Here is a 27,780-nt window from a genome sequence, read left to right as displayed (position 1 = left end):
TATCTTTGTCAAGAAAACACCAAAAGGGCACCAGAAGAGTTAGAAGTGAATGAAAATGACTGAACAACAACAAATTATATACGCACATAGAAACAAACATTTATTTATGTGTATACTTGTGTGTGTATATATAAAGATGGTACGTATGTGCATGTATATATCTGACATAAACATGTTATATATATATGTATATATATATATATAAAGATTATAGGGGAGGAGAGAGGAGGGAAGAGAAGGAGAGGGGAGTGTTGGAAAGAAAAAGAGAAGGAAGGGGGAAGGAGGGAAGGGAAAGAGGGGAGAAAAGGAAAGAGAGGAGGAGAGGGGAGAAGAGGAAAGAAAATGAAAAGGGGAGGGGAGAGAAGGAAAGAGAAGAGGTAAGAGGAGGAAAGAGAATGAGAGGGGAAAGGAAGGGAGTAGAGAAAAGGGGAGGAGAGGGGAGAGTAGAGAAGTGAACTTTCTGATATGCTCACAAGATTGTGAGTTAGGATGTAGGAAGACAGATCTATAAACTGTAATGGCAATAATAAAACTGTGTGTTCCCCAGAATTTGACCCTGATTGCCAATATTAACTCTTATTTATGGTTTTTTGAAGGCAGAGCCTCATTTTGTTCCCTTGGTGCTTTTATCAGTGTTCTGGCCTCTGACTCTAAAAAAACAAAATCAAGTGGGAATTTGGCAATTACACAGTTAATCTGAGGCATATGAACAGATATAAGGAATCATGGTGGCCAACATAACAACTTGATCTAACTGTGCTCAAGTGAGAAAGGAAGTTCAAAGGCTCACTGTTGGTTAGTGTTCTCAATATGATGTAATGGACAGGCTGGATTTGCAGTGTGAAGTTCTGAGTTAAAATCTAGGCTCTACTGGGTATTAGTTGGGTGACCATCTGGTGTTTAGTTGTTTCATTTGTAGATGGGGGTGATCTTGATGGTGCCTTCCAGTTCAAAATCTTGTGAATCTGAATCTAATTATAGCATAAAATGTTTAAAATAGCTATAATTTTTTGCCTTGTTCTATCAAAAAATGCCTCCCTAAAATGTCTATTCTCTGCTGTCTGTCATGCATAGTAAGCTATGGCTTCTAGGGATATCCATCTTTGACATAAGTAGAATCAGGTGTAAGTAAGGAGTAAGAGCAGAGGACTTGACACAAGGAGATTTCCTCCACTGAGGTGTTAATGATATATGAAATTCCATCACTTTCAGATCTACACCATTGGGTCTCTATGATGATGAGATTATAAGCTTAGAGGTGGAAGGTACTTCATAGGCCATCTACGATAAACCCTCTTGTTTTCCACACAAAGAAACTGAGGCTGAGAAACATTAAGTGATGTTCACCTTCACAGAGATAGCAATAACTGATTAATCAATCTTGGTCAGTTCTAGCTCCAAAGGTAGTCTTTTATTAATATACAAATCTTCCTATGAAGGTATGTATTCATCATCAAGAACTTTAGCCACATACTAGAATGATACAGATGATAGGTATGTCAGGGAGGGGAGGAATTTCCAAGAAGAGGAACAGATATTGAAAGGTCAATATTGTCTACTAATCTGTGATTAATGTGATTAACCACATAATGTTGGATCTGGAAAGGAACTTAAAATTTATAATAGTAGAATATAAAATGTTGGAGATAGAAGCAACTTTGGAGAATTTAGCTAAAGATTCTTAGTTTGTTTGTTTGTTTTAATCTATCTTGGATCCCTTTGGAAGTCTGATGAAGCCTAGGGAACCCTTCCCAGAATTATGTTTTTAAATGGATAAAATAAGTAGGCTTACAGAAGAAATTAATTCTATCAAACAAATTATCAAAATATTTCTAAAAATACATTCACAGACCCCAGGTTAAGATCCCCTCATTGTATAGATCTTCAAAGTTTATAGAAGGAGAAGGTAAATTATGACCAAGAGTAGTGAAATGGCTTGTCTAAATTCACAAAGAAAATCAAAATTGCAACACAGATCATCTCAGTTCTATTTTAATGCTCTTTCCATTTTACAAATCTTATTTATATCTTCCCTCTAAAGCAATGTCATGAAAGGTACATGAGAAAGGGCATTAGGAGACCTGGATAATTATCTAGGCTCTGCCTCTAACTATGTGAAGTCATTTCTCTTTTCCTTTCATTTTGCTCACCTGTAATTCAGTTCCAGCCCCTAAGATTCTGTTTTCAAGATCTTTCATTTGTTAAGTTCTCTGATCCAGTGGATCTGAATTTGCCTGATATAAGTTTATAATATTAGAATGTAATACTCTCACTAAACAAATCCAGATGTAGTTTTGACTTTGAAAGCCCTGCATAGTCTGACACCCTCATACCTTTCCTGGCTTCTAATACTTTCCTTGTACCCCTCCATATACTCTGATTCACCAAGTGATCCCAGGATATGATACCTCATCTCCCAATTATGGGCCTTTTCATCTACTGTGCCTATGCTTGCTAATATTTCTCCTTGTCTCTGCCCCCTCGCTTCCTTCAAGTTTCCACTAAAATTCCATCTTCTAAAATAAGCCATTTCTGATTCTCCTCAATGTTAATGGATTTCCCCAAAGATTAACTCCCATTTGATTAGTGAGTCAGTCAATAAATATTCATTAAGTTTCCATTATGTGATATAAGGTATAAGGGTCCTATGTACATTGTTCATGTATTGTCCCACCCATTGGACTGTGAGCTCCTTGAGAGCTAGGATTGTCTTTTACCTTTCTTTGGTTCCCCAGGGCTTAGCATGATGCTGGAACATAGCATTGATTCTCATGGAACTGATTTGACTTGACAAATAGTAACCTATCTGTTATCTAGTATGATCTGGGGAACTAGGACATTTCAAGTGGTCATATATTCTAATCATGAGAAAGTTACCATTTATTCTATTTCCAAATTACTGTCAGAGCCTTGGAATATTAGAAAATGTGCTCAGTCTTGGAAATATCCTAGGCATATTTTAGAAACTTGATGACTCAGAAGGTACTTACAAACTTCTTACTACCTTTTACTCATCGTTCTTTCTACTCAGTATTCCTGGACTCTTAATAATACAGAAGTGATTCTTTTTAATCAGTCACCATGGGAAAAATGGCATCCCTGACAGTTTATTGTACAATCTAGAATTTTGTGCCACCAAAGCCTAGAATAATAGGGCAGGAATAGGCTTTAAAGAAGTTTCATATTCAATTACCTTTCCTGCTTTTAACAGAAGCAAAGCATAGATCCAGACAGTGGAATTCAGGATTTAAATTAACACAGATATCTCCTGACCCACTGTAGGAAAAAAAAAAAGATATTTACAATAATCTTGAGAAATTTCACTGTCAGTTTGCTTTTTTTTTTAAACCCTTCTTAGAATTAAAACTGTATATTGGTTCCAAGGCAGAAGAGAAGTAAGGGCTAGGCAATGGAGGTTAAGTCACAGAATCACATTGCTAGGAATTGTCATAAAGTTAGATTTGAACCCAGGACCCCTCCCCTCTCTAGGCCTGGCTTTCAATCTACTGAGCCACCTAGCTGGCCCCTGCCAAGCTACTTTTAAAGAATACCTTAGCAGTCTAACACTCTTGTTTTTTATTATAAAAGCATTTTAAATGCCCTAAATCAAATTACCTAATCCTTAGAAGAGGAAGTGAGAAAAGAGAAGAAAGTGGAGGAAGGGGAAGTTAGAAGCATTTTAATATAGATTAGGATCTCTATATAATAATTTCTTGGAATTCTTCTGCCTCTAAGGATTCCTCCAGGGTCCCTTCTGACTGAGATTCTATTCCTCTTGGCCCTACCCTGTCTAAACATGAAATTGTCATGTCTTTCTCCTCAATTAACCAATCAGAGTGAACATGACATCATCAATATTCTGGGGCTCTGGCACTGCCTATGAGAAGAGAGATTATCCAGAGGAAGTTGAAAACTGTGGCCAATAGGATCATTGCTTTACTCAAAGGCAACTAAGCCTTCATATTACATACCTATTGCACCTGAAGAATTTTCCAGATGTGTGGCACACTGGGGACCTAGGTGCCCTTAATTTTAAATTTTTTTGATGGCAAGGGTCACTTCTGTTTGTCTTAATCTGTATGGAGGGTTAGATGAGAATTAACTAAAGCTACAGAGGTATATTCAAATGTTGATTTATACTCCCTAAAGGGTTGGATTTTGATACATAAAATCATGCTTTAGAATTATCTAGAAATACATTCAATAAAGACAAGTTATTCTCATTGTTGCTACTAAAATGTTTACCAGGCAATAGTTCTCATTCATCCAATTCTCCACCAGGTGGTAGGATTAACAGCATTTTTAAAAGAAAGCATGGAACAGCAAAGAAAAATGTTTATTTACTTTTTGTTTCTTCCAGTACTTAGATTTCTGCTCTGTACACAATAAAAATGTTACTAGAATGAACATACCAACATCCATGGTGGCATGGTATAAAGCTGGACCTGGAGTCAGGAAAACCTGATTTCAAATGCAACCTGAAACTCTAGCTGCATGTGTTTACCCGAACAAGTCACTTAACCTCTGTTTGCCTCAGTATCCTCATCTGTAAAATGGGGATAATAATTGACTCTACCTTTGATGGTAGTTGTGAACATCAAATGAGGTAATATATGTAAAAAGCTTGAGAAACTTTATAAATTAAATTATAATTATATTAATATAAATTGTATCTCATATGTAAATTATATGCATAATTATAACTATTGTGAATGAAATTATAGAATATGAATTCAAGTGCTACATGAATGCTTTCTGGGCAGCTAAGTGGCATAGTAGATGGACTGCTAGGACTGAAATCAGGAAGACTCAGCTTCCTGAATTCAAATCCAGGCTCAGATACTTATTAGCTATGTGACCCTAGGAAAGTCACTAACTTCGTCTCATTTTCATTTAAAATGAGCTGAAGATTCATAGCTGCGCTCTTTGTGGTGGCCAAAAATTGGAAAACGAGGGGATGCCCATCAGTTGGGGAATGGCTGAAGAAATTGTGGTATATGTTGGTGATGGAATATTATTGTGCAAAAAGGAATAATAAAGTGGAGGAGTTCCATGGAGACTGGAACGACCTCCAGGAAGTGATGCAGAGTGAGAGGAGCAGAACCAGGAGAACATTGTACACAGAGACAAACACACTGTGGTATAATCGAACGTATGGACTTCTCCATTAGTGGCAGGGTAATGTTCCTGAACAATCTGCAGGAATCTAGGAGAAAAAACACTATCCATAAGCAAAGGACAAACTGTGGGAGTAGAAACACCGAGGAAAAGCAACTGCCTGACTACAGCGGTTGAGGGGACATGACAGAGGAGAGACTCTAAACGAACACTCTAATGCAAATATTAACAACATGGCAATGGGTTTGAAGCAAGAACACATGTGATACCCAGTGGAATCACGCATCAGCTATGGAGGGTGGGGGGGAGGAAAAGAAAATGATCTTTGTCTTTAACGAATAATGCATGGAAATGATCAAATAAAATACTATAAAATTTAAAAAAAAATGAGCTGAAGAAGGAAATGGCAAAATACTCCAGTGTCTTGATCAAGAAAACCCCGAATGGGGACACAGAGATGGACATGACTTTAATGAGAACAACAACAGTTTTCTATTATTCCTATTATTATATTAGAATGGCAATAATTTTAAACCTGGGAAGGACATTAGTAGTAGTTTAAGTCAGTTTAGCAGATTACAACCCCCAAACCTCCATTTAGAAATGAAGAAATTGAGGAAGGCTCATTCAAAGGGAAGCAATTTGCTGTCTTAGAGTCCCATTTAGAACTTGTTTTCTGAAGCCCACTCTAGAGAATGTGGGACTTCATCAGAGCTGTCAAAATTGGAGTTCCACCAGATTAAAATGCAATTGGGAAATGTTTAACAAAATAAATAAAAATATAATACAAGAGAGAAAATTTGTGGTTTTCTAAATCAACAAGACTGAGTTGGAGACCAGTGTCTTACACTACCTAACCTACAGTCATATCTTGATTGTCTAAAGCTAAATTTAATCACCAGAGGATAGAGGCTAATCTGGGCTTTGGATTTAGGGAGAAAGTACAGGGGATAGAGAGGAAGAAGTGTATCCTGTTGACTGATAAATTAGAAATGTCCTGGCATTTGGGTGTATGCAATGAGGTAGCAATAATTTTTCCATAGGAAGTCTGTAGCCTGTCCTTTGGAGACTTTGTCCTTATATTGAACATTCCTCCCTGACATTCAAATTTCAGTTCAATTCAACAGAATCTTCAACCCCATCAGCTCAACTTAAAACTGTCTGTTGAACTTGAATTCATGAGAAACATGTATTAGAGCCAGGTTCTAAGATTTATTGGTTGGAAAACCTTGGACGAGTCACTTAAACTTGGAGTCTCAGTTTTCTCATCTATGAAAATCTATGGAGATGTAATTTATTATTAAATTTCTAGGCATTAGAACCATCTAAAAGTGAAAATGTAGGTCAACAAACATTTATTAAGCACCTACTATGTGTCAAGTACTATGCTAAGTGCTGGGGATATCAAGAAAGGTAAAACAAAGTTTCAGGGGGAGACAATAAACTAATAACTATGTAAGTAAAATACAGAAAAGATAAGTTGAAGGTCATCTCAGAAGGAAGGCACTACAATTAAGGAAGGCTTCTTACAGAAGGTAGAATTTAAGCTGAAATATGAAAGAAGGCAGGGAAGCCAGGGGGAAGAAAGGAGGAAGAGGAGGAGGAGAAGGCTTAACATTGGAAATACCTGGTGTTGGGATATGGAATATCTTTCACAGGCAATAGCAAGTAGGCTAGTGTCTCAGGATCACAGAGTATAATAAGGAGGAAAATGAGGAGAGGATAACTGATTGGATCTGGGAGTGGTAAGAATGAAGAGTCAAAGATGATACTTCAGTTTTGAGTCTAGGTAACTAAGAAGATGGTGGTACTTTTGACATCATAAGTGATTTGGGGGAAATGATGATAAGCTAAATTTTGGAATTTAAGATGTCTGTGAGACATCCAGTTCAGAATCTCCAATAGGCATCTGGAGGAGTGAGACTGAAGTCAGGAGAGAGGTTAGGGCTAGACAAATTGAGGGGAGAATCTGCTATATCACTGGCAGAGGCAGGATGATCATTTCTGGGGTGATTCAAAAGCCAACACAGCCCCTAGCATATAAATGCTTGATGGATGAATGATCAACTAATTAGTTCATTAATCTAACAGATGAGTAGGACTAATATCTCAGATGTCCCTTCTAACTCAAAGATTTAATAACAATCTATAGAAGAGATTCCTTTATTATGAGATTTCAAAAGCAGGATTCCCCCCCACCCCACCCCCCTTTGGTCCAGTCTTCTGAATAAAGAGAAAACTGTTTTCTTCTTGTTTTTAAATATGCTTGAATTTCCAGAAGGTAAATGTCTAATTAGACAGACTTGGTCTTTAATGAAGCATTGTTTCATGCACTCTAGATAGAAATGATTCTTTGGCATCACTCCATTGTACCTGGTATGTTAGCAGTTAGAATTCTTTGTTCTTTTCAAATGCTTTCTACTAAGTAAATATGTATGAAGGTAACTAGGTAATTACTCTAGTGGTTCAGTATGGATTCAAACTGGTTATATTTAAGAAGCATTGAGCTTGGGATAGTAAATTCCCAATTGGTGTCTGAGGGTTTATGTCCATTTTTTTTTCTTTCTTCCCCAAACACTGAGAATTAAAATAATAGGCCAAGATCTGGGAGAAACCTTAAAGATCATCTTCTCTGACCTAAATGAGAAAACCAAGATCCAGAGGAGGGAAATGACTCAAAGTCTTGTACAACTAAGATGGAGACCCAGATCTTTTGACTCAAGAGACATCTACTCTTTCCGAAATACTACACTGTTCTTAATGAGATTCTTTCTTTCTTTCTTTCTTTCTTTCTTTCTTTCTTTCTTTCTTTCTTTCTTTCTTTCTTTCTTTCTTTCTTTCTTTCTTTCTTTCTTTCTTTCTTTCTTTCTTTCTTTCTTTCTTTCTTTCTTTCTTTCTTTCTTTCTTCCTTTCTTTCTTTCTTCCTTTCTTTCTTTCTTTCTTTCTTTCTTATCATCTATCTATGTTTATCTAATGCTTATATATTATTTATTTTATATCGGTATATTTATTGATAGATAGATAGAAAGATAGACAGGTTTGACTACATCTATGATTCCATCAGTCTTGGGGACTCCCATTGAGTAACTTCCTCTACCAAGAAAACAATAGTTTTCCTAGATTGATAGTCTTAGAGAGGGGCCTGGTCCACTGAAAGATTTTTTTAAAGTTTATTATTTACTTTTAACACTAAAAGAAAAAATTTGAATTCCAAATTACCTCCTCTCCAGTCTCTTACCCACCCAACATATGAAATGCAAAACAGATTTCCATATTAGTCATGTTGTAAAAAAAAAAAAGGAAGAAAAATAAAGTGAAAGAATTATAGTACAATCTGAATTGGGTTCATCAGTTCCCTCTCTGGAGATAGAGATCATTTTTCATCAGAAATCCTTCAGAAATAACTTGGACCATTGTATTGACTAGAGTAGCTAAGTCTTTCACAATTGATCGCTATTAAAATGTTGTTGTTACTATATACAATGATCTCCAGGTTCTGCTCATTTCACTCTGCATCAATTCATATGGATTTTTCCAGGTTATTCTGAAACTACTCCCCCCATTATTTCTTATAGTACATTAGTACTCTGACACATCATATACCAAAACAAGTCCAGCTATTTCCCAACTGATGAGTATCCCCTGAATTTCCAATGTTTTGTAGCCATAAATAGAGCTGCTATAAATATTTTTGTATAAGTAGGTCCTTTTCCTTTACCTTTGACAGACTTAGTAGTAGTATTGCTGGGTCAAAGTGTATGTATAATTTTATAGCCCTGTAGGCAATATTCTAAATTGTTCTCCAGAATGGTTGTATGAGTTCACAACTCAACAGATAGTTTATTAGTGTACCTATTTCCCCACATCCCATCCAGCATTTGTCATTTCTGAAAGGTGTGGGGTCATACCTCAGAATTATTTAAATTTGCATTTCTCTAATATAGAACTTTTTTATGTAACTATAGACAGCTTTGATTTTTTTTAGTTTTCCTGTTATCCTTTTGACCATTTATCAGTTGGGGAACAATACTTACTTATTTTATAAACTTGTCTCATTATACATATATTTGAGAAATGAGACATTTATTAGAGAAATTTGCTATAAAATCCCCCACTTCCCAGGTTCATTTTTTTCTTTCTAATTTCAAATGTATTGGTTTTATTTGATGCCTTGGAAGTTTAAATGCCTTCTCTAGTCAGCATGTGTCAGGAATGAGATTTGAGACTGGATCTTCCCAACTTAAGAGTTAGAGTTCAATTCACTAAGAGACATTACCATAATACCACTGTAGAAGAAGGCAAAATTGAGTGTTTCTACCAAATAGGGACAGAGTTAGATGAAACCTGGCATTGGGCCATGTGCCATCTTGCTCAAAGACTTATCAAATGGCTATTAAAAAAAAAAGCCATTGTCATCCTGCTTTCGCATTCAGAACCATAAGGGGGAGCTATCTGAAAATCTGAAGAATGCTCTCATAAGGTAAAGATTTTCATCAACAAAAATATTCAGTTTACTTTGATCTTACATTAAAAAAACTTAAAAGTTGAAACTTATAAATTTTAAATTGAAATATTTTTTTAAAATACTTTATTTATATAGTGTTGCATCATGGAAAAATCACAGGATTTGGAGAGAACCTGAATTCCAATTCTAGCTCAATTATTAACGACCTAGTTCAAGGAAGGAGGATACTTTGTAAGGTTGCAGGAGCACAGATTTAAAGTTAGGGTGAGTTTTAATGAGGATGACCCTAAATAGCACTACCTTCCAGGCTTGCTGTGAGGATCAAATGATACTAATTTGTAAAGTGCTAGACACAGCCACTATACAAATGCTACTTTCATTTTTGATGGTTCCTAATATCCTTATTTTCCAAAGGAAACTGAGGCCCAATAAGGTCAAGTGGCCTTGCAAAGGCCATATGGGTAGTGAGAAAGTTGTTAATCAAAGGCAGGTCCATTTCCCTTCCCTCTCAAAAAAAAAATCCTTTTTTTTGTTTTTTTGGGGTTTTTTGTTTATTTTTTGGTCCCAGGGACTACTAAAGCTAAATGTTTCCGTGGATAAGAGCTCTGGTCCTGGAGTTTTGAAGACCTGCTGTAAAATCCTGCCTCAGACACTTAAAAGCTTATTTGACCTTAGAAGAGTCACTTAATCTCTTATCTGCCTTAGTTTCCTCAAACGTAAAATGGGGATAATAATAGCATCTACACTTCTCAGAGCTATGAGGATTCAATGAGATAAAATTCGTAAATCTTAGCACACTGCCTGGCACAATGTAGGCTCTTTAAAAAATAAAAAGAACCTTTACCTTCTGTCTTAGAATGGATAGAAAGTATCGATTCTAAGACTCAATACTTGTCTACTTCACAGGTTGGGGGATGGGTGATGAAGTGAGACCATTGTGGGGATCATGAAATGATGATTACAGATTCCTCATGAGAGATGAGAAAATACATTATGAATGTGAAAGCTACAAAACACTGCATAAAAGTAAAACTATTAAATCATTATTTTCTAAAAAAGGCCTGGAATAGTAGAGATGGTGTGAATGTGGGGAGAGGTAAGATGACTGATATTTGTATCTGAGTAATATTATCAATATTATATAGAATAATATATTATTAATACATAATATAATTATATTGTTAGGGTCCAGTACGTCGCCCACCACCAAGGAGAGACCCACAGACAATGCAATTAAGCAGAAGGGTTCTTTATTCTGGTACGCGCCAGGGAAAGCTCAGCACAAGAGTTCCGCCTGCAGTTGTGAGTACAGTCTTTTATACCCGAAGCCTGACAGCATATCACTAACCACCATACATGGCCCACAAGTTCTCCTGGAATCTATGTTTTGGGCATCGGTACTAGATTCTCCTGGAATCTAAGTGTTGGGTGTTGACACGTTCATGTTTCCTGACAGGGGTCTGTTGGCCAGATGTTCTACAGTGATACATGTTGTACTGAGTAGCTCCCTGCTTGGGGCTCCCTCATTCCCTACTCTTTTTCTCTCAAGGGTCAGAAGGAAGGCCTGTCTGTGGGGGCATCTCGCAGCCCTGGGCTTGGGGCTCGATAGTGGCTAGGGGATGGTACTGTTGTCGGAGGGCCAACACCTGAACGGCATCCAGACAATCCTTCACAAACCGGACAAGGCGGTTGAGAATACAGGGGCCAAATGTTAAGAGTAGGATTAGGATGGTGAGGGATCCTAGGAGGGACGAGACCAGAGTAGTGAGCCAGGGCCAATAGCTGCTCTCTTCCTTTGTTCGAGATCCTTTCGGAGCTGGTGGAGGGTGTCCCTAATGATACCGGAATGGTTGGCATAAAAGCAACATTCTTCTCCTAGGGCTGCACAGAGTCCTCCCTCTTTAAGGAAGAGCAAGTCTAAGCCCCTCCTATTCTGTAGGACTACTTCGGCTAGGGAGTCGTGGGATTTCTCTAAGTACCTCAGAGTGCTTTTGAGTTTCGTGAGGTCCTCGTTCACGGCAGCCGTAAGGTGTCTCAGGCCCTGCTCTTGAGTGGTGAGGGCGGCTATTCCAGTCCCCACCCCTGCCGCCCCTAGAAGGGTGGCAATGGTTAGTGATTGGCTCCAGGCGCCCTCTTTTCCCTAAGGATCTGAGGTCTTTCCCACAAGGCCATGAAGGCCTGATGTGACCGTACGGTGACTCGTGGGGTGACCGCTACCAAGTGGCAAATCTCCCTGGGCCCTGCTGAGGATATGCAAGGTTGTAACCCTGTCACTGAGCACAAGAACTGGGTCCCGTTAGGGGGGATCATATACTGAGTACCTGCAGTGCCATTGAAGGTGGCGATGGTATGGCAGTTCGGGGCTTGTTTTGCCCATGCCTCAACTTCGGCAGTCAAGATTGCAGAGGAATTCCTGAGGACGCAAATGCCCTTCCCTCCCACTAGGGGAACAATCAAACCTGTGCCTGTCTCGGTCCAATTGCAAGGCAATTGTTGGGCGCTGTGGGTGGTAAGGGGGGTGCCATTGATGGCAAAAGCTTCAAGGTAAGGGGGTAATGCCACGACAGCCAGCAGCTGGTGTTCAGACTAGGGGCGAAGGAATTGAGTTGTGAAGGCCGCCTGTAGCAGGTATAAGTGTTTAGGTGTTGGAATGCTTGGTCTGGGAGCTGCAGGTCCAGGGGCTACAGCTGTCAGAGCTCCAGCGGTTGCAATGGGGGTTGGGGCACTAGCTGAGTTGTTGACAGCCGGAGCAAGAGTTGTCGTGGTCTCAGGTCTGGGCGGCGGCTGGGGTCGGGGTCTTAGGGCTTGGTTAGGTCCCAGGAATATGGGGCGGTCACCATAGGTAACTTTTGGATGCGAAAGAGGTCTCCTTCATCTGCTCCTGACATATACTGCCTAATCCCCCAAGTCCTACGGGACAGCCATCCGACGTCCTCGGGCTGTAGTACCGTGAGGTTGAGATTCTGGCCATCAGTATGTCTTTTCATTTGCAAATATCGGTCGGGTTCCTGTGTCTGCCAGTTAGTGGCCAGGGTTTCACAACCCCAAGAAGAACAATAGTACTGGCCTGGTGAGTGGCATTACGGCTTCCCAGGGTTCGAAGCCGGGCAGGCATAGTATTGTCGGGTCCTGGGGTCATAGTCCGTCCCTTTTTGAGTATAGCAGTCTGCACTGGCGCATTGAGCCGTGTCACAGCGACAGGGGGAAGTATCGGCCAGGTCGCAGGGATACACGATTAAGGAGGGAGACCCTGCGGTGCTTATCTCTTCCACGGGTCGTGTGGACTGTCCGCTGGTTAATATCCACTTCTATGGCCGGTGCGGGCTACCGGCAAGTGGCGCAGATAAGCTTCGTGGAATCCGGGGCAGTGAAGGGGCATTGGGAAAGGGTTTTGGCTGAGGTAGAAACCTCAGGGGTCACGGCGGTGTTGGCGGCAGTCGTGGTGGTTGAGATGGCGCTGTCGCTGGTGCTGGTTACCTGGTCTACTGGAGTGGGTGTCGTTGATGTGCTCAGGGTCGTCGTGGGCGGGGGACAAGTTGAAGAGTCACGGATGAGTACAAGAGTATTACCTCTCGCACACAACAACCCGGGAATCCGATCCCCAGCGCACGGACCGCTGTTCAGTACCTCTATTGCCAAAAGGATGGGGAACAGGGGCTGGAAGTGGCTAGCCATTAGGGTTTGCTCAATGTCAACTTCAGCGGGTTGTTTGGATGGGCCTTGACTTCCCACCCTAGGTTTGGTGCTGTGGCTAGCCTGACGTGGGAATGATGGATCCAGGGCCCAATGCCATCCACCTTTACTGCGGATGGGGTGATCAGCAGGACGACGTATGGTCCTTTCCACCTGGGTTGCAAGGTTTCCTTTCGGTGTCTCTTAGCCCAGACCCAGTCACCTGGCTTGAATTGGTGGGGCTCGTGGGGTGGTGGTTGAAACCGGGCTCGAAGACGTGGCCACAATTCGGCATGCACCTGGGAAAGAGAAAAAACAAAATCTCGCAGATGGGGGGGTGTTTTCTCGGTGGAAGGAAGGAATGATAAAATAGGGGGTAAGGAGCCATAAAGGATCTCATAGTGGGTAAGGGATAGCTGGCCCGGAGTATTTCAGGCTTTAAAAAGGGCGAGGGGAAGGAGGGTCACCCAGTCCTTGCCAGTCTCCAGGGTGAGTTTAGTAAGGGTCTCTTTTAGGGTCCGATTCAATCTTTCTACCTGCCCTGAACTCTGAGGGTTTTACTCACAGTGTAATTTCCATTTGACCCCGAGACCCCCTGCCAGTGCTTGTAAGGCCTTGGCCACAAATGCAGGGCCATTGTCTGAGCCTAGAGAGGAGGGTACCCCGAACCGAGGGATTATTTCTTCCAGCAAGATCTTAGCAACTGCCTGGGGGGTCTCAGTCTTTGTTGCAAAGGCTTCAGGCCACCCTGTGAAAGTGTCTACAAGAACTAGGAGGTACCAGAATCCAAATTTGCCAGGCTGTACTTCAGTGAAATCGAGTTCCCAGTGTTCACAGGGTCGGGTGCTGCAGAGGCGGTTTCCGAAGTGCGAATTTGGGTTTGCCGGCTGGGTCAGCTGGCAGGCGGTGCACTTGTCAACTAATTCTGTTAGGAAGGACCGAGCGTCTTGGAAGCGAATCCGTCCTTTCCAGAGTAGTTCATGGAGCTTGTTAGCACCCAGGTGCGTGAGATGGTGGAGGTGGGTGGTCAAAAGTTGGCCAGCGATTTTAGGTAGAAGCAGGTTACCCGCAGGGTCCTGGAAGAAAGACCCAACCGGCCGTCCTTCCTTCCCTTTTATCCATCGGTGGTCACTGTCCGAATATTGTGGAGGGTCTGGTGGGGGGTTTGGGATGAGGGATGGGGACTCGGTGGCTCCGGGCTGGCCTGGATGGGCAACACTAGGGTATGGGCCCGATTCCATGTTGCTGCTGCCTTAGCCGCCTCGTCTGCCCAGCGGTTTCCCACTGTGGGGAGGGACGAGCCACTTTGGTGTCCAGGAGTGTGGACAACGGCAACTGCATGGGGCTCCCAGACAGCTGCGAGGAGATCTTGGATGTCCTCGAGGTGGGCCACCGACTTCCCAGCTGAAAAACCCCCTTTCCAGGTATATCGGTGCATGCACATGCAGGGTTGTGAAGGCATAGCGACTGCCTCTGTGTATATAGTGACTGCTTGTCCTTTGCTGCCCGCAAGGCTGCTGTCAAGGCAACCAGTTCAGCTTTCTGTGCTGACGTCCCCTCGGGGAGGGAAGCATCCCAGATGACCTGGCCAGTGTGATCTACTACCGCTGCTCCGGCTCTCCTGCTTTGTGGGGGCATGAATCTGCTGCCATCAGTGAAGAAGACGAGGTCCGGATTTGCCAGAGGGACGTCCTTGAGGTCAGGGCGTGCAGATATCGATTCCACAAGGATCTCTTGGCAGGAGTGCGTCTCGGTGTTGTCATCCCTGGTGGGGAGAAGTGTGGCGGGGTTAAGGGTGGACACTACCCGGAAGGACAGCTGAGCCTCATTCAGGAGGAGTGACTGGTAGTGGGTCAGCCGAGCGTGGGACAGCCAGCGCACCGGAGGTTGACGGAGGACACTCTCAATGGCGTGCGAGGTGGCGATGAGAAGCGGCTGGCCATGTGTGAGTTTGTCAGCATCCTTGACCAGGAGGGCCACTGCTGTGATAATGCGGAGACAGGAAGGCCATCCCGCTGAGACCGGGTCGAGCTGTTTGGAAAGGCAGGCCACCGGCCGGTCCCAGGGTCCCAGTTTCTGAGTGAGGACCCCTTTCGCCACCCCCTGACGTTCTTCAACGAACAGCTGATAGGGATTCTCTGGGTCAGGAAGGGCTAGGGCCGGTGCTTGCAGCATAGCCTTTCGGAGGTCTTGGAAGGCTATTTCCATGTCCTCCGTCCAAACCCAGTTTGAGGTTTCCCGGGTGGCAGCATAGAGGGGTTTTGCTGTTTCTGCAAAGTTGGGCACCCAAAGGCGACAGTATCCCACAGATCCCAGGAATTTCTGTACCTGCCGAGGCGAAGAGGGGGTGGGGAAAGAAAGGATGGCCTGGGTCATGGCTGGGGTGAGCCAGCGGAGGCCATCGTGCAGGCGATAGCCAAGGGAGGTGACCTCTCGGCGGGCTATATGTGCTTTCTTGGCACTGACACAGTAGCCAGCGGCCTCGAGGCAGAGCAAGAGGTCCCTTGTAGCCTCCTTGCAGGATTCCTCTGTAGGGGAGGTGATCAGCAAGTCATCTACATACTGCAAAAGAGTCACAGTGGGGTGTAGCTGGCGAAAAGGTTTCAAATCTTCCGCCAAAGCGTTGCTAAAGATGGTCGGGCTCAGTTTTAACCTTTGGGAAAGTCGAGTCCAGGTGAGTTGAATAATCGAGTGGGTTTCAGGGGAGAACCACTCAAAGGCAAAGATGGGCTGACTAACAGCGGCCAGTGGGAGACTGAAGAAGGCATCCTTCAAGTCTAAAGTAGTATACCAGGTCAGGGAAGGGTGTAGGTTGCTAAGGAGAGTATACGGGTTTGGGATGGTGGAGTGGACATCCTCAACACACTTGTTGACTTCCCGTAGGTCTTGAACGGGTCTGTAATCCCCTGTGTCTGGTTTACGGACGGGGAGGAGTGGAGTGTTCCATGGAGATTTGCAAGGTGTAAGGATCCTGGAGGCCAGAAGGCGCTTAACGTGAGGTTGAATGCCATTTCTGGCCTCGGCTGACATCGGGTATTGTTTAACCCATATAGGGGTGGCCCCACTCTTGAGGGGGATGATGGGTGGTTGGTTTATGGCCAGCCCAACTCCGGAAAGTTCCACCCAGACCTTAGGAATGGATTCCACCCACGGTCGCACATGGGGGGGAATGTCCAGGGGGGCTGGGTCCGAATATAAAAGGTGTTCATCTTGGAGGGCTAGGGTAAGGACCGTGAGGGGGCCCCAGAATCATCTGTGAGGGACACGGTCCCGCGAGAAAAGTGAATGTGGGCCCCGATCTTGTGGAGGAGGTCCCTCCCGATAAGGGGAGCCTGGCTCTCAGGGATGACGAGGAAGGAATGGGAAACTTGGAGGGTTCCTAGGTTGACGGTCCGTGCCGTGGTCCAGGGGTATCGGCTAGACCTCGTCACTCCTTGGATCAAGGAGGTTTTGGAGCTGGTCTTCCCCAAGGGTGACAGGAGGACCGAATGTTCGGCTCCCGTATCCACAAGCATGGGAAGGGGTTTCCCCTCAATATAAGCCGTTACCCAGGACTCAGGGAGGGGACCTGAGACCCGTCCCCTTCAGTCATCCTCAGCAAAGGTGATAACATTCCTATTGGGCCGTCCCCTGTCTATGTTGGAGGGGCCATCCCAGCGCCTTGAGGGAGGGGGGCCTTGCCGGCCTTGCCTCATACCCCCTTGCATCTTCTGGGGGCAGTTACGCTGCCAATGGCCAATTTTCCCGCAGAGGAAACAAGGGCCCCGTGGGCGCCTGTCAGGCGGTTGCTCACCGAGGGGAGGGGGTTGGGATTGGGTTAGAGCTGCCACGAGGACCCGGGCTGTTTGTTGTTGGGTCCGTATTAGCTGCTTCCTAGCCCTCTCTTCCCTGGACTGGAGGTCCTGCAAACGCTTGAGTTCCCGTTCTTCGGTCTCTTTCTGTCTCTGTTTCTGTCTAGCAATGTCCTCCTGTCTCAGCCTGTCAGCTCATTCCTCAGGGGTTTCGCGGGAGTTAAAAACTTTCTCAGCTACTTTAAGTAATTCGGTTAGAGATTGGGCTGTAAATGCATCGGCCCTCTGGAGCTTCCTGCGAATATCAGGGGCTGACTGATTGACAAAGGCAAGGAGAACAGTTGTCTGGCTATTGGGTGCTGTTGGGTCCACCGGGGAATAGATGCGAAAAGCTTCCTGCAGCCATTCAAGAAATGCAGCGGGGGTCTCCTCGGGGCCCTGCCTAACAGAATCAATTTTAGCCAAATTGGTGGGTTTACAGGCTGCTGCCCGAAGCCCAGCAAGGAGAGTCTGGCGGTAGGACTGAAGACACTCCCTACCTTGATCAGTGGCGAAGTTCCAGTCAGGCCGCTCAGTGGGGAACGCCACGGCGAGGCGCACAGGATCGGTGGTGGGTCTCCCATCGTCCCCCAAGCCCAGCTTTTTCCCTTCCGCAAAGATCCTATCTCGCTCTTCGCTAGTGAAAAGCGTACTGAGTAATTGCTGGCAGTCGTCCCAAGTGGGACTATGGGTGAGAAAAATGGACTCAACCAGGTCTATTAGTTTCTGGGGCTGCTCAGAAAAAGGGGGGTTTTGATGTTTCCAATTATACAAGTCAGAAGAAGTGAAAGGCCAATATTGAAAAACAAGGGGACCTCCTTCCACCATAGGTCCGATGGTGAGAACCGGTAGGACGGTGGTAGAGGAGGGGGCTTCCGCTGGAATGGGAGGCGGCAGTTGCATTGTAGGTACTCGACCTCTGGTGCGATGGGCTGGGGGAGGGCTGGGTAAGCCTGCTCCCTGTACTGCTGCTGTCTCGTTTCCATCAAGGAGGAGGGGAGGGTACAACTGGGAGTTATAGGGAGGGGGCGGTAGAGGTGGGTCAGGGAGGGGTTCCTCGGGTGGCGGGAGGATTGGAGGAGGACAGGGCTTTTCAAGATCAGGTTTCTCAGGCTGTTCCCTGGATTTGCTCTTATCGTCTAGTGAAGCCACTAGGACGTGGGCAGCCTCTGTATAAGGTTTCAGCCAAGTTGGGGGTTCTAGGGCTAATTCTTGCCAGGTCAAAATATAAGGAACCTGATCTGGGTGCCCTTCTGGTCCAGGGAGGAGGATCCACCCCCGGATGGCAGAGATGATACTGTTCTGCCAAGTACCTCCTTAGTGAATGACACATGCCTGCGGGGCCACCCGCACCCAAAAGTGGGCCACTCTACATTACAGAGAGTCTGAAACCTTCCCAAACTATCAGGCTTAGGTTTTCAGCTCGTGACTTAAAGTCATCATAATGTTGGAGGACCAGGTCCAGGGGGGTGGACTGGCTTTGACCCATATTGGGTCCTGAGGTTAAGGAGAGGATGAGGAGATAGGTAACAGAGACTAGGATTAGGAGGGGGGTGATACCGGAAAGAGAAAAGAATTCTGATGCCGGCGACCGCTCGTCAGAGGCTGGCTGCCCAGTCTCTCCTGTGCAACCAAAAAGACCCAGTGTGTTTATGAGGGTCTCCTGGGGCTGTAAAAATCACCTAGAGATTGCGGGGCGTCCCCCGGTCTCCCTTAGGGGTGCAGTATCTTCCCAAAAGGGGACTTGAACCCCTTTCCCTTTAAGCCAGTTGAGAGCAGTTGCCACCTAGCGGAGACACGGAGCTCCACACCCAGGGCTCTCTCAACCTGACAGAGACTTTAACTTCGTACGACAGAGTCAGACCTCTGTCCTCAGGGGCCTCAAACCACCTGAAAGTTCCAATCTCGGCACCTGCCCTGGACCGAATCCTTTCCCTCCCCGCTGATCACAGACACTTCCTTAGTTTCCCGACTGGCCTTCTCGCGAAGGACACAGAACTGCGGTACTCCCAAGTCCGCACTCGGAAACAGGTGGGAGGGTTGGACCGATGCCGCGGGGGCAAGCCCCCTCACCCCAGAACGGGATGGGCCTCAGAGCTTGGCATAGAATGTCCTGTTTAAATCGCAGGCACGTGTCATTCACTAAGCCATATGCTCACTGAGGGTCCTCTTCTCCCCCATACACATCCGGTCACCACACTCACACACACTCTCACACCCCACTCGGCTCACCTGAAGGTCCGGGCCAACGCAGTGCCTTTTGCCCTTTTGTCCAGGGGTTCCAAGGTGGGGACGAGGCAGACGGACGAGCCCCCAAATGTTAGGGTCCAGTACGTCGCCCACCACCAAGGAAAGACCCACAGACAATGCAATTAAGCAGAAGGGTCCTTTATTCTGGTACGCGCCAGGGAAAGCTCAGCACAAGAGTTCCGCCTGCAGTTGTGAGTGCAGAGTCTTTTATACCCGAAGCCTGTCAGCATATCACTGACCACCATATGTGGCCCACAAGTTCTCCTGGAATCTATGTTTTGGGCATCGGTACTACTTTCTCCTGGAATCTAAGTGTTGGGTGTTGACACGTTCATGTTTCCTGACAGGGGTCTGTTGGCCAGATGTTCTACAGTGATATGTGTTGTACTGAGTAGCTCCCTGCTTGGGGCTCCCTCAATATTAATCAGCGATAACCCCATGTGTACCCCAATAATAGGGGACTTTAAAAAAACAGCCCTAACCTTCTGTCTTAGAATTAAAATGAAGTATCAGCTGCAAGACAGAAGAGCAGTAGGGGCAAGGCAATTGGGGTTAAGTGACTTGACCACAGTCACACAGTTGGGCAATGTCTGAGGCCTCAATTGAACCCAGGACCTTCATCTCTAGGTCTAGTTTTCTATCCACTGAGCCACCCAGCTACCCTGATGGGCTCTTAATAAAGGTATCATTGAAGCTGCTGATTCAGCTGTTGATTTTGCCTTTGTCACCCAGTCAGCCTCCTCCCAAGACTTAATTAAAAATGAATAATGTTTCTATCGAGTTTAAAGGTACATCAAGTCCTTTCTACACCACCACCCTGTCATATGGGCCATTTTCCAGGGCAGGATGGAAGGTGATGTGATTTGCCCTGGATCTGAACCCCATCTTCTGACCCAGGGTTCAGCAATCTTTCCATTCTATGAACTGCTTCTCACACTAGAACAAAAGAGACTTCTTCGGCTCTTAACTCTCAATGACAACATCCAGTGCCGGATTAAGACTGGGATTACTCAACCTACAGACCTTTCCCTACATCAAACATGAGTGTAATTGAGTTCCTGAGTGGAGGGAAGATTTCTAACCCCCCAAAGTGAGGAGCGGTCCAGATTGGCAGGAGAAGAATCCACTATTGATCAACAGCTTACAACACACCTCTCTTAAGAGCCTATTATTTACTGACCTGCCTTGTACCTAACAGAGTAGCCAAGATCCAATCATAGGACTGCCATATATATCTACCTCAAATACAGCATAGCAATAGGGAAAGTTATTGTGCATACAAAAATATTTAAGCACTACTTTTTGTTGTAATAAGAAAAGAGAAACTAAGGGGATATAACAACAGATAGAAAATTAATGAACAAATGATGGCTCATGAATGTCATGAATTAGCATTGTACCACAAGAAATGCCAAATTTTGAGAAACTGAGGAAGATCTGTATGAACTGATACAGAGTGAGGTGAGCAGAACTAATAGAACAAATTTATTTAATAACTACAACACTGCAAAGGAAAACAATTTTGAAAGGCTTAAGAACTCTTATCAAAGCAATTGCCAACCACAATTTCAGAAAACTGTTCCTAAATGAATCATGTTTTCCTACTTCTTGGCAGAAAGGTGCAGACTGAGACATTCCATTAGAGATATGGTCAGTGTGTTGGCTTGTTTTATTTAACTTTGTTTGTTACAAAGAAGGAATTTTTGTTGGAGGGTTGGAAAAGGGGGATAGTTGCTGTTGGTGACCCAAAAAAGGTAAAGATATTAAGAATGACAATGAAGCATTTTTTAATGCCCAAAATAGAATATAATGTAGAGGAAGACAGACAAAAAGAATAGCTCAGGAACTAACATGTTGAATTTATGTGCTTTGAAAAAGACATTATATATATAAAAGAAATTCATAGTTTCATATGTAATCCTCTTTACTGTTATTTTCTTTTTGATTATGAAAATGTTATTTCTTAATGTTTGAACTTTTAGAAAAAAACAAAGTTTGAATTATTATCTTGGGAAAACTAAAGTACTGCTTTTGGGGCCATGCTGGTGGTATTATGAAAGATAAAACACTAATAAACTGGGCCACATATACTCAAGGAAATTAGAACATTATTGGGTCAAAAGTAGGTTCAATATATAACCACAAGACAAAATAAAACCTGATAAGCACAAAAGAGAGATATAAAGTACTATGAATATCATTAAGTAGGAAAGATTACTTAGAATTGAGGGCAATGACTAACTCTATTATTTTATAATCCTGATGACTAATTTTGTGTTACAATGGTGCAGTTAAGCTCAAATCCCTTGAAGAAAGGTAGCTCTTAAGTAAAATCATAGACTTTAGCACTGGAGAAGGCCTTAAGGATTATCTAGAACAACAGAACCATAATATTTAGAGCTAAGGTTAGGGTTGATTCAGTAACCTTCATGTATATATCCTTGATAAATTTATTAAAAAGTAATAAAAAATTGAAAAACACAGAGCCCAGGACAGAGCAGAGGGGCACTCCACTTTAGACCTCCATTTACTAATCCTAACACTTTGAATTTAATCTTTCAAACAGCTCTGCATAATTCTGCAGCATGTGTTTGTCCATTTTAAATACAAGAAAAGCAGGAGAGATGAGCTGGTGCCTTTTTTGGATTCCTCATTGCCTGTGTTATAAATTTAACCGATTGTTAAAGTTAGGAAGAACTCCTTAAATCATCCCACCTAGAAGTTCTTAACCTTTGTCTTGAACCCCTTGAACAATTTGGTGAAGCCTATGCATGAACCTTTTCTCAGAATCATGTTTTTAAATACATAAAATAAAATACATAGAATTACATGGGAAATCAATAATTTTGAAAACAAATTAGCAACAGACATTGAAATGAAGTCCAGATCTCCTGAGTCCCAGTTTCAGTATGAATTTCACTATACTTTTACATTAAAAAAATTCACAGGATCCAGAACTTGAAGGCACCGTAGAGATTACATAGCCCAGTCCCTAATTTTACAAATGAAGAAAGGATTCCCATAGATTTGAAGTACTTAGAATCACATATGCAGTATGTAGCAGAATTGATATCTGAAACTCTGGTTCCCCAGGACCTAGAAATTCCCCTGCCTTGTTAGTGAGCTCTAAAAATCTATGATCACTATTTCCCTAAGAGTTTACCAGTTGTCCCTATGATAATGCATTCCAAAAGTTCCCCAGGGATCTGAGTCAAACTCACCAGCCTAGGGTATAAAGAATTCATCTTCTTTCCCTGGAAGATCTAGGAATATAATTCAATTATCCTAACAATCAGTTCATTTCCTTCTCTGATCCATGGTGTCCAGAAGCAAAAGTACCAACAGACAATACTAGAAAACCTTGCAAATTTACAAAGTTATACCTCCCTGGCTAACACAAAGATTTAGGTATTTGTAGGTGTGGGTGTATGGGATGTGTGTGTGTATGTGTGCAACTGAAATAAAACATATTGAGACAATTGGGAGACCTAAAGTTCTGGAGCTCAGCACAGATAGTGCCCAAACCTTTAAGATTTAAAGAATCTTTGTTAGATCTCTTCACACCCAAAAGGGGGCAGGCTACTGCTGCTATCTTGGGTAAAGTCTTTGAAACTCTTCTAAGCTAAAGGAAGAACTGCATGAGAACGGAACAATTTGGTTCCATAGAAAAGAGCAGGAGCACCAGTCTCAAGTTTTAATACTGTCAATTCTACATTTATCAACAAAAGCTTCATTTGCATTGAAAGACCAAAAAAAAAGAAATAGAAAACAAACCTACAACAAAGGACATGCTCTCCCGATTTACAGCACCTTTTTGAAGAAACTTCTCTCTACCTTTTAGTTGTTTCCTGTTTACCTCTACTGCAGGAGAGGTGACCAAGGTAAAAAAAAAAGGGTAGATAAGGATCTGAAACCCCACTAAAAAAGTAAATACAGGAAGAGACAAGTTTGGGGGTGGGTTGCTATGATTTTTTGAGGGAGGGGTTTTCTGAACTTGAATTTTTTTTCACAGCAAAGTTGTACCCCAGCCAAAGCATCCCCCCAGAATTGGTAGGTCAAAATTTAATATGCCTTCTAATCTGTAAACTATAGTCCTGCCTAGAAGTATGAGGATGAAACTAGATAATGTCTGTTATTCTACCCCAAGAGGGTAGGAAACTGTCCCAGGCTTCTCTCAAAAAATCACTCCAGGATTCTTGCCTCCCCCTCCCCGTTTGTACCACCCTAGCCCTAGCTTTTGGTAGCTGTGGGGAGGAAGCTTCCATCTCAATCCAATAGACACAGGCCAAAGAGAGCATTCTACCCAGCAGAATCCCAGAGAGGTGGTCTACTTTAATCAAACTGAGATCTTTCTCTCCTCCCTTCCCTACAGTTAGTACAGGAAGGCTACTGCAGAGAATGCAAACTGGGTCCAAACTGGGTGAGTGGGACAGAAGTAAAATATGGAGGTTATGGAATTCCAATGATTTCTTTAGCCAAGGCTCAGATGCACAAAAAACAAACAAACAAACAAACAAAAAAAATTTCGAGTTCCCTCATCCTTCTGTCTTTTGTCTACTTCTTAGTTCAAGGCATCATGTGTGTCTTCTCCTACATCCCCATAGATCTGAAAAGGGAAGAAGTTCTACAGAGTCTAAAAGCTACAATTGTCTTGGATTAAACAAGACATCCATGCATATACCTCTCCAGGAGCCCCGACTGACTCCCAACACAATTCAGAGAGTGCTAAGCATGCTAATAGGCTTAGACTATCTAACTAGGACTGGAAAGATCCAATGCGGAAATAGCCACAGGATTCTTCCAAGTTCCTCCAGAAAGGGGGATTTAAGAGCTAGAGTACAGGGAAGTAAAAAACAAACAAAAAAGAAAATACTATGAAAACTTGTTCAAAACAACCTACTTATCTAAATTGAAGGAGACTAATAAACTCAAAAGTGGCCTTGTAAATCACTTCTCACTTCCCTAGACTTTACTTTTCTCAGTGGTAAAAAAGGTGAGATTCTCAAGACCTACAACTGGCCTTCTTAAAGAAACTCTAGCAGAATCTCTTTGCTTTCCCAGACCCAAATTCTTTTTGCCCTGAAGCCCAAACATTTCTTAGGAAAAGAGGGAAGATGGAATCAGTTCTACCAAAGTTCAGTAAGAGTAATTCACATTTACTAGGCACTTTAACGTTTACAAAATGCTTTTCTGGGAAAAAAAACAAAACAAACAAAAAAACCCTGGAGGTAGAGAGCATAGCATTTAAAGGCTTCCCATTAGAGAAAGGAGAGAGATTAAGATTAAGTTTGTGGTCACTCAACCCAGAAGGATAATAGACTAAGTGAGAGCTGGAAGGTACTTTAGAGGTCACCTAGTCTCACCCTATTCCTTTACAAGTGAGAGAACAAAGATTGAAAGGGAAGTGATTTGTTCAAGGTCATCTCGGCTACAATTTGAAACTTGAACTAGACCAAATAAACTTAAACTAAATCTATTAAATACGATCCCCCTCCCCCCCAAGAGGTCCCCCCTCTGCTCTCCTAAAAGAAGCTCAATAAACAGGGAGCTAAACCAGCTGGGAGAAAAGATAAGCAAGAAGCCCTCCACCACTCTACCACTAGTGTCTACACCCAGTTATCTCCCTCCGCTAACCTCAGGCATGAACTCTAGGAATCTTTCTTTCCTAGGATTCTTTCTTTCTTTCTTTCTTTCTTTCTTTCTTTCTTTCTTTCTTTCTTTCTTTCTTTCTTTCTTTCTTTCTTTCTTTCTTTCTTTCTTTCTTTCTTTCTTTCTTTCTTTCTTTCTTTCTTTCTTTCTTTCTTCCTTTCTTCCTTTCTTCCTTTCTTCCTTTCTTCCTTTCTTCCTTCCTTTCTTCCTTTCTTCCTTTCTTTCGTGGAGAAGAGGTGGTGGGTCTGGTTGGTTGTTTGAAGAAACGGCCAGGGAGGTTCAGGGAAGAAGTGGGATGTAGGGGTCAAATCCCCTTTCCCAGGAATGAAGAGAGCGCACACATAGCTCGTTCTGAGCAAGAGATGAGGAGATCTACATCTTTAAATCTCCATTAAAAAAAAAAATCTGCTCCGTTTTCCCGCTGGAAATTTCAACATCCCAGTCCCCTTGGTCTTGCCAGACTAGAGAAGTCAAACTCTCAGAGTTGCGCCACAGTTGGGCGCTTCCAGCCCCAGCTTTCACTGGGTCACACCTACCAGCCTCCACAGGCAGCCAAACTGCGAAGTGTCGTCCCCTTCCCTGTCCCCCGAGGAAATCAAACTCCAGGGTAAACGAGTGGAAGGGGGTGGGTGAGAGGGAGGGAAACGGAGATTGGAAGAAGGGAATGAGAGAGAAAATTGCTAAATTACTGGGCTTTCCTGTGCTTTTCTGAGCGGACGCTTGCTTCACCTAACGGAGACGGGGTAGGCGATGCTGAGTTTGGGTTAAGCAGAACCCGAGAGGCTTTTTTTTTTGCTTTTTTTTTTTTGCTTAGGCGAAACCCTCATCCCATTTCCCCTCTCCTCCAGTCTGGACACACACAGAGACCCCACGCTCCGTCACCGACCGCTCGCAGTGCCGGGAACATCTTCCCCCTTTCTCCCTACCCAGTTCGTTCCACTCCTCTATCTCCAGAGGCACCGAACTTGTCACTTCTGCCCCAACTGGAATGGGATGAAGGGAGAGGAGCCCGGAGGCTTCTCTCTGCTTCCTCGCAGAAGGTATTTTTAATGGGGGGGGGGGGGGGGTTGAATCAATCCAGACTTCCCTGTTGTCTCTGCCTTTCCTTCCCCCTCCTGTCACAGCCACCCCAGTCCTGAGACCGCATCCTGTCCGGGCGATTCTGGGATCTGGAACTCCCGGTGCCCTGGGTGACAGTGGGCTTTCCATTCCCTGCCTTCACTCTACCACTCACGTACCCCTGGAAGGAGGCGCTGCTTCCCTTCTCTCCTAAAGATTGATTTCAAGAAGGGGAGCAGAGTGTGAGGTTAAAGACAGTGGTATCTGGTAGTTTGCTCACTGCCTCCTCCGTGATCCTGCCCCAGCCCACTCCCAGTTTCCCAGTAACCCCTCTACTGTCCCGTTTCCCCAGTTCAATCTACTGGGAGTTTCTATCCAGTGTTTCTCTCTCTCTTCACCCACAGCCAGTTCCGCGTGTTCTAACTATATCAGTCTCCCCACTTCCTCATGTCTTTTAGTCCTTCCCTCTGTGCCCACCGGTACCCATGCCATCTCTCCCAGACTAGTTCCCCTGGCCGTTTCCCGAATCCCTAACGCCCTCCCGGGTGTCCCAGCATTGGGGGCGAACAGCAGATTGTCCCAGACAAGGAAACACTGTGGACCATCAGGAGCTCCCAAATGCACACGTGTAGTGAACCCCCAGACTCTTCTCTTCCCAGTCTCCCCCAGCCGCCCCCCCCCCACCCCCCCAGCTGCGCATTGGAGCCCAGTTCTCCCCTCTCCCCAAGGCAAGCAGCACTAACGGCGGCGACACTCACCGTGGCCGGCGGCGTGGAGAGTTTCGTGGACTGGTCCGGTGGGTGGGTGAATGGATGTGTAGATGTGGGGGCAGGGGGTGGGGTAGCTCTGGGCTGGAGAGAGGGGAGTGAGGTCCTGGACACTCAAATTTCACATAACCCCTTCCATCTCTCCCTCCTTTTTCTCCTCCCCGTGGTCTCTTGCTCTTTGTCTTTGCCAAGTGTCGAAACTGTCAGGCATAGTGGGGGAGTAAGAGCAAGCAGGAGCCCAGGGAGCCTAGGGGCGGGGGTGGAGGCGGGGCTGGGGCTGGGGCTGGGGGTGGGAGCGGTCCCCGGAACACCTTCCCGGGGCTTTAAGTGGGAGAGGGGAGGAGGTCTCGTGGGGTTTTTGGGGGAGGGTAGGTAGGGAGGAGTCGGCTTCCTCGGGCAAGTGGAGAGCCCTACGAAGGAAAGGAGTAAGTGAGAGAGACTCTGAGAGCGCGCCACTCGTGAGTAGCAAACACGCTGAGACCTCCTCTTCCTCCTCCTTCTCCCTCTTCCCCTCCGCCTGCCTCGGCGTCCGCCGGGCTTCTCCCCCCCGCCCCCCGAACCCCCGGCTCGGCTTTCTCTCTGGGCTGGCTTCCTGCGAACCTAATATAGCACTCCCGGAGCCACGTGGATGGGAGGGAGCGAACTAAACACCACGGGTCTGGCTCCTCCTCAGCTGCGGACGCAGGCACACACCGACACACAGACACACACTCGTGCACAAATACACACGCACCCAACACGCGCGGGAGGAGCTAAAGTGGGAGGGCAGGGGCCAGGCGGACCCACGTGCGCGCGCGCGCGATGAGAAGACCCCGCAAAGATAGAGAGGTGAAGTCTACTAGGTTGGGTTGGGATTGGCCTCAGATTATAACCAGGCGGTGAGACGTGTCCTGAGAAACCGGAGCTGGGGTTTGGGGTGGGGGTAGGGGAACTTGCTGAGACGCAGGGTGAATGGGGATAGGAGTATCCC

General features: G+C 44.6%; 2 protein-coding genes across 4 annotated transcripts in view; both read right to left on the bottom strand.

The window, feature by feature from the left end:
- Positions 1–27,493, bottom strand: part of ST3GAL1 (ST3 beta-galactoside alpha-2,3-sialyltransferase 1) — a 139,209-nt gene extending 111,716 nt beyond the window's left edge. For 2 of the 3 annotated variants that reach the window (XM_056823032.1, XM_056823034.1), the window contains exon 1: positions 26,802–27,493. The gene's annotated coding sequence lies outside the window, so the exon portion shown is untranslated. Of the gene's footprint in view, positions 1–25,910; positions 26,254–26,801 lie in introns of those variants that run through there. The other variant, XM_056823033.1, reaches the window with a different exon arrangement.
- LOC103096476 (uncharacterized) lies at positions 14,453–16,802 on the bottom strand. The gene is given in 2 exon segments (XM_056823031.1): positions 14,453–16,498; positions 16,501–16,802. Coding segments are annotated over 2 exon segments (2,295 nt in total). The 5' UTR covers positions 16,771–16,802; the 3' UTR covers positions 14,453–14,473.
- Positions 27,494–27,780: the final 287 nt, after the last annotated feature.

Source organism: Monodelphis domestica, chromosome 3 (genome assembly GCF_027887165.1).
Source record: "Monodelphis domestica isolate mMonDom1 chromosome 3, mMonDom1.pri, whole genome shotgun sequence".
NCBI lineage: Eukaryota > Metazoa > Chordata > Mammalia > Didelphimorphia > Didelphidae > Monodelphis > Monodelphis domestica.
The sequence above is the reverse complement of the archived record's forward strand: the minus strand, read 5'-3'. Positions and strand labels throughout refer to the sequence as shown.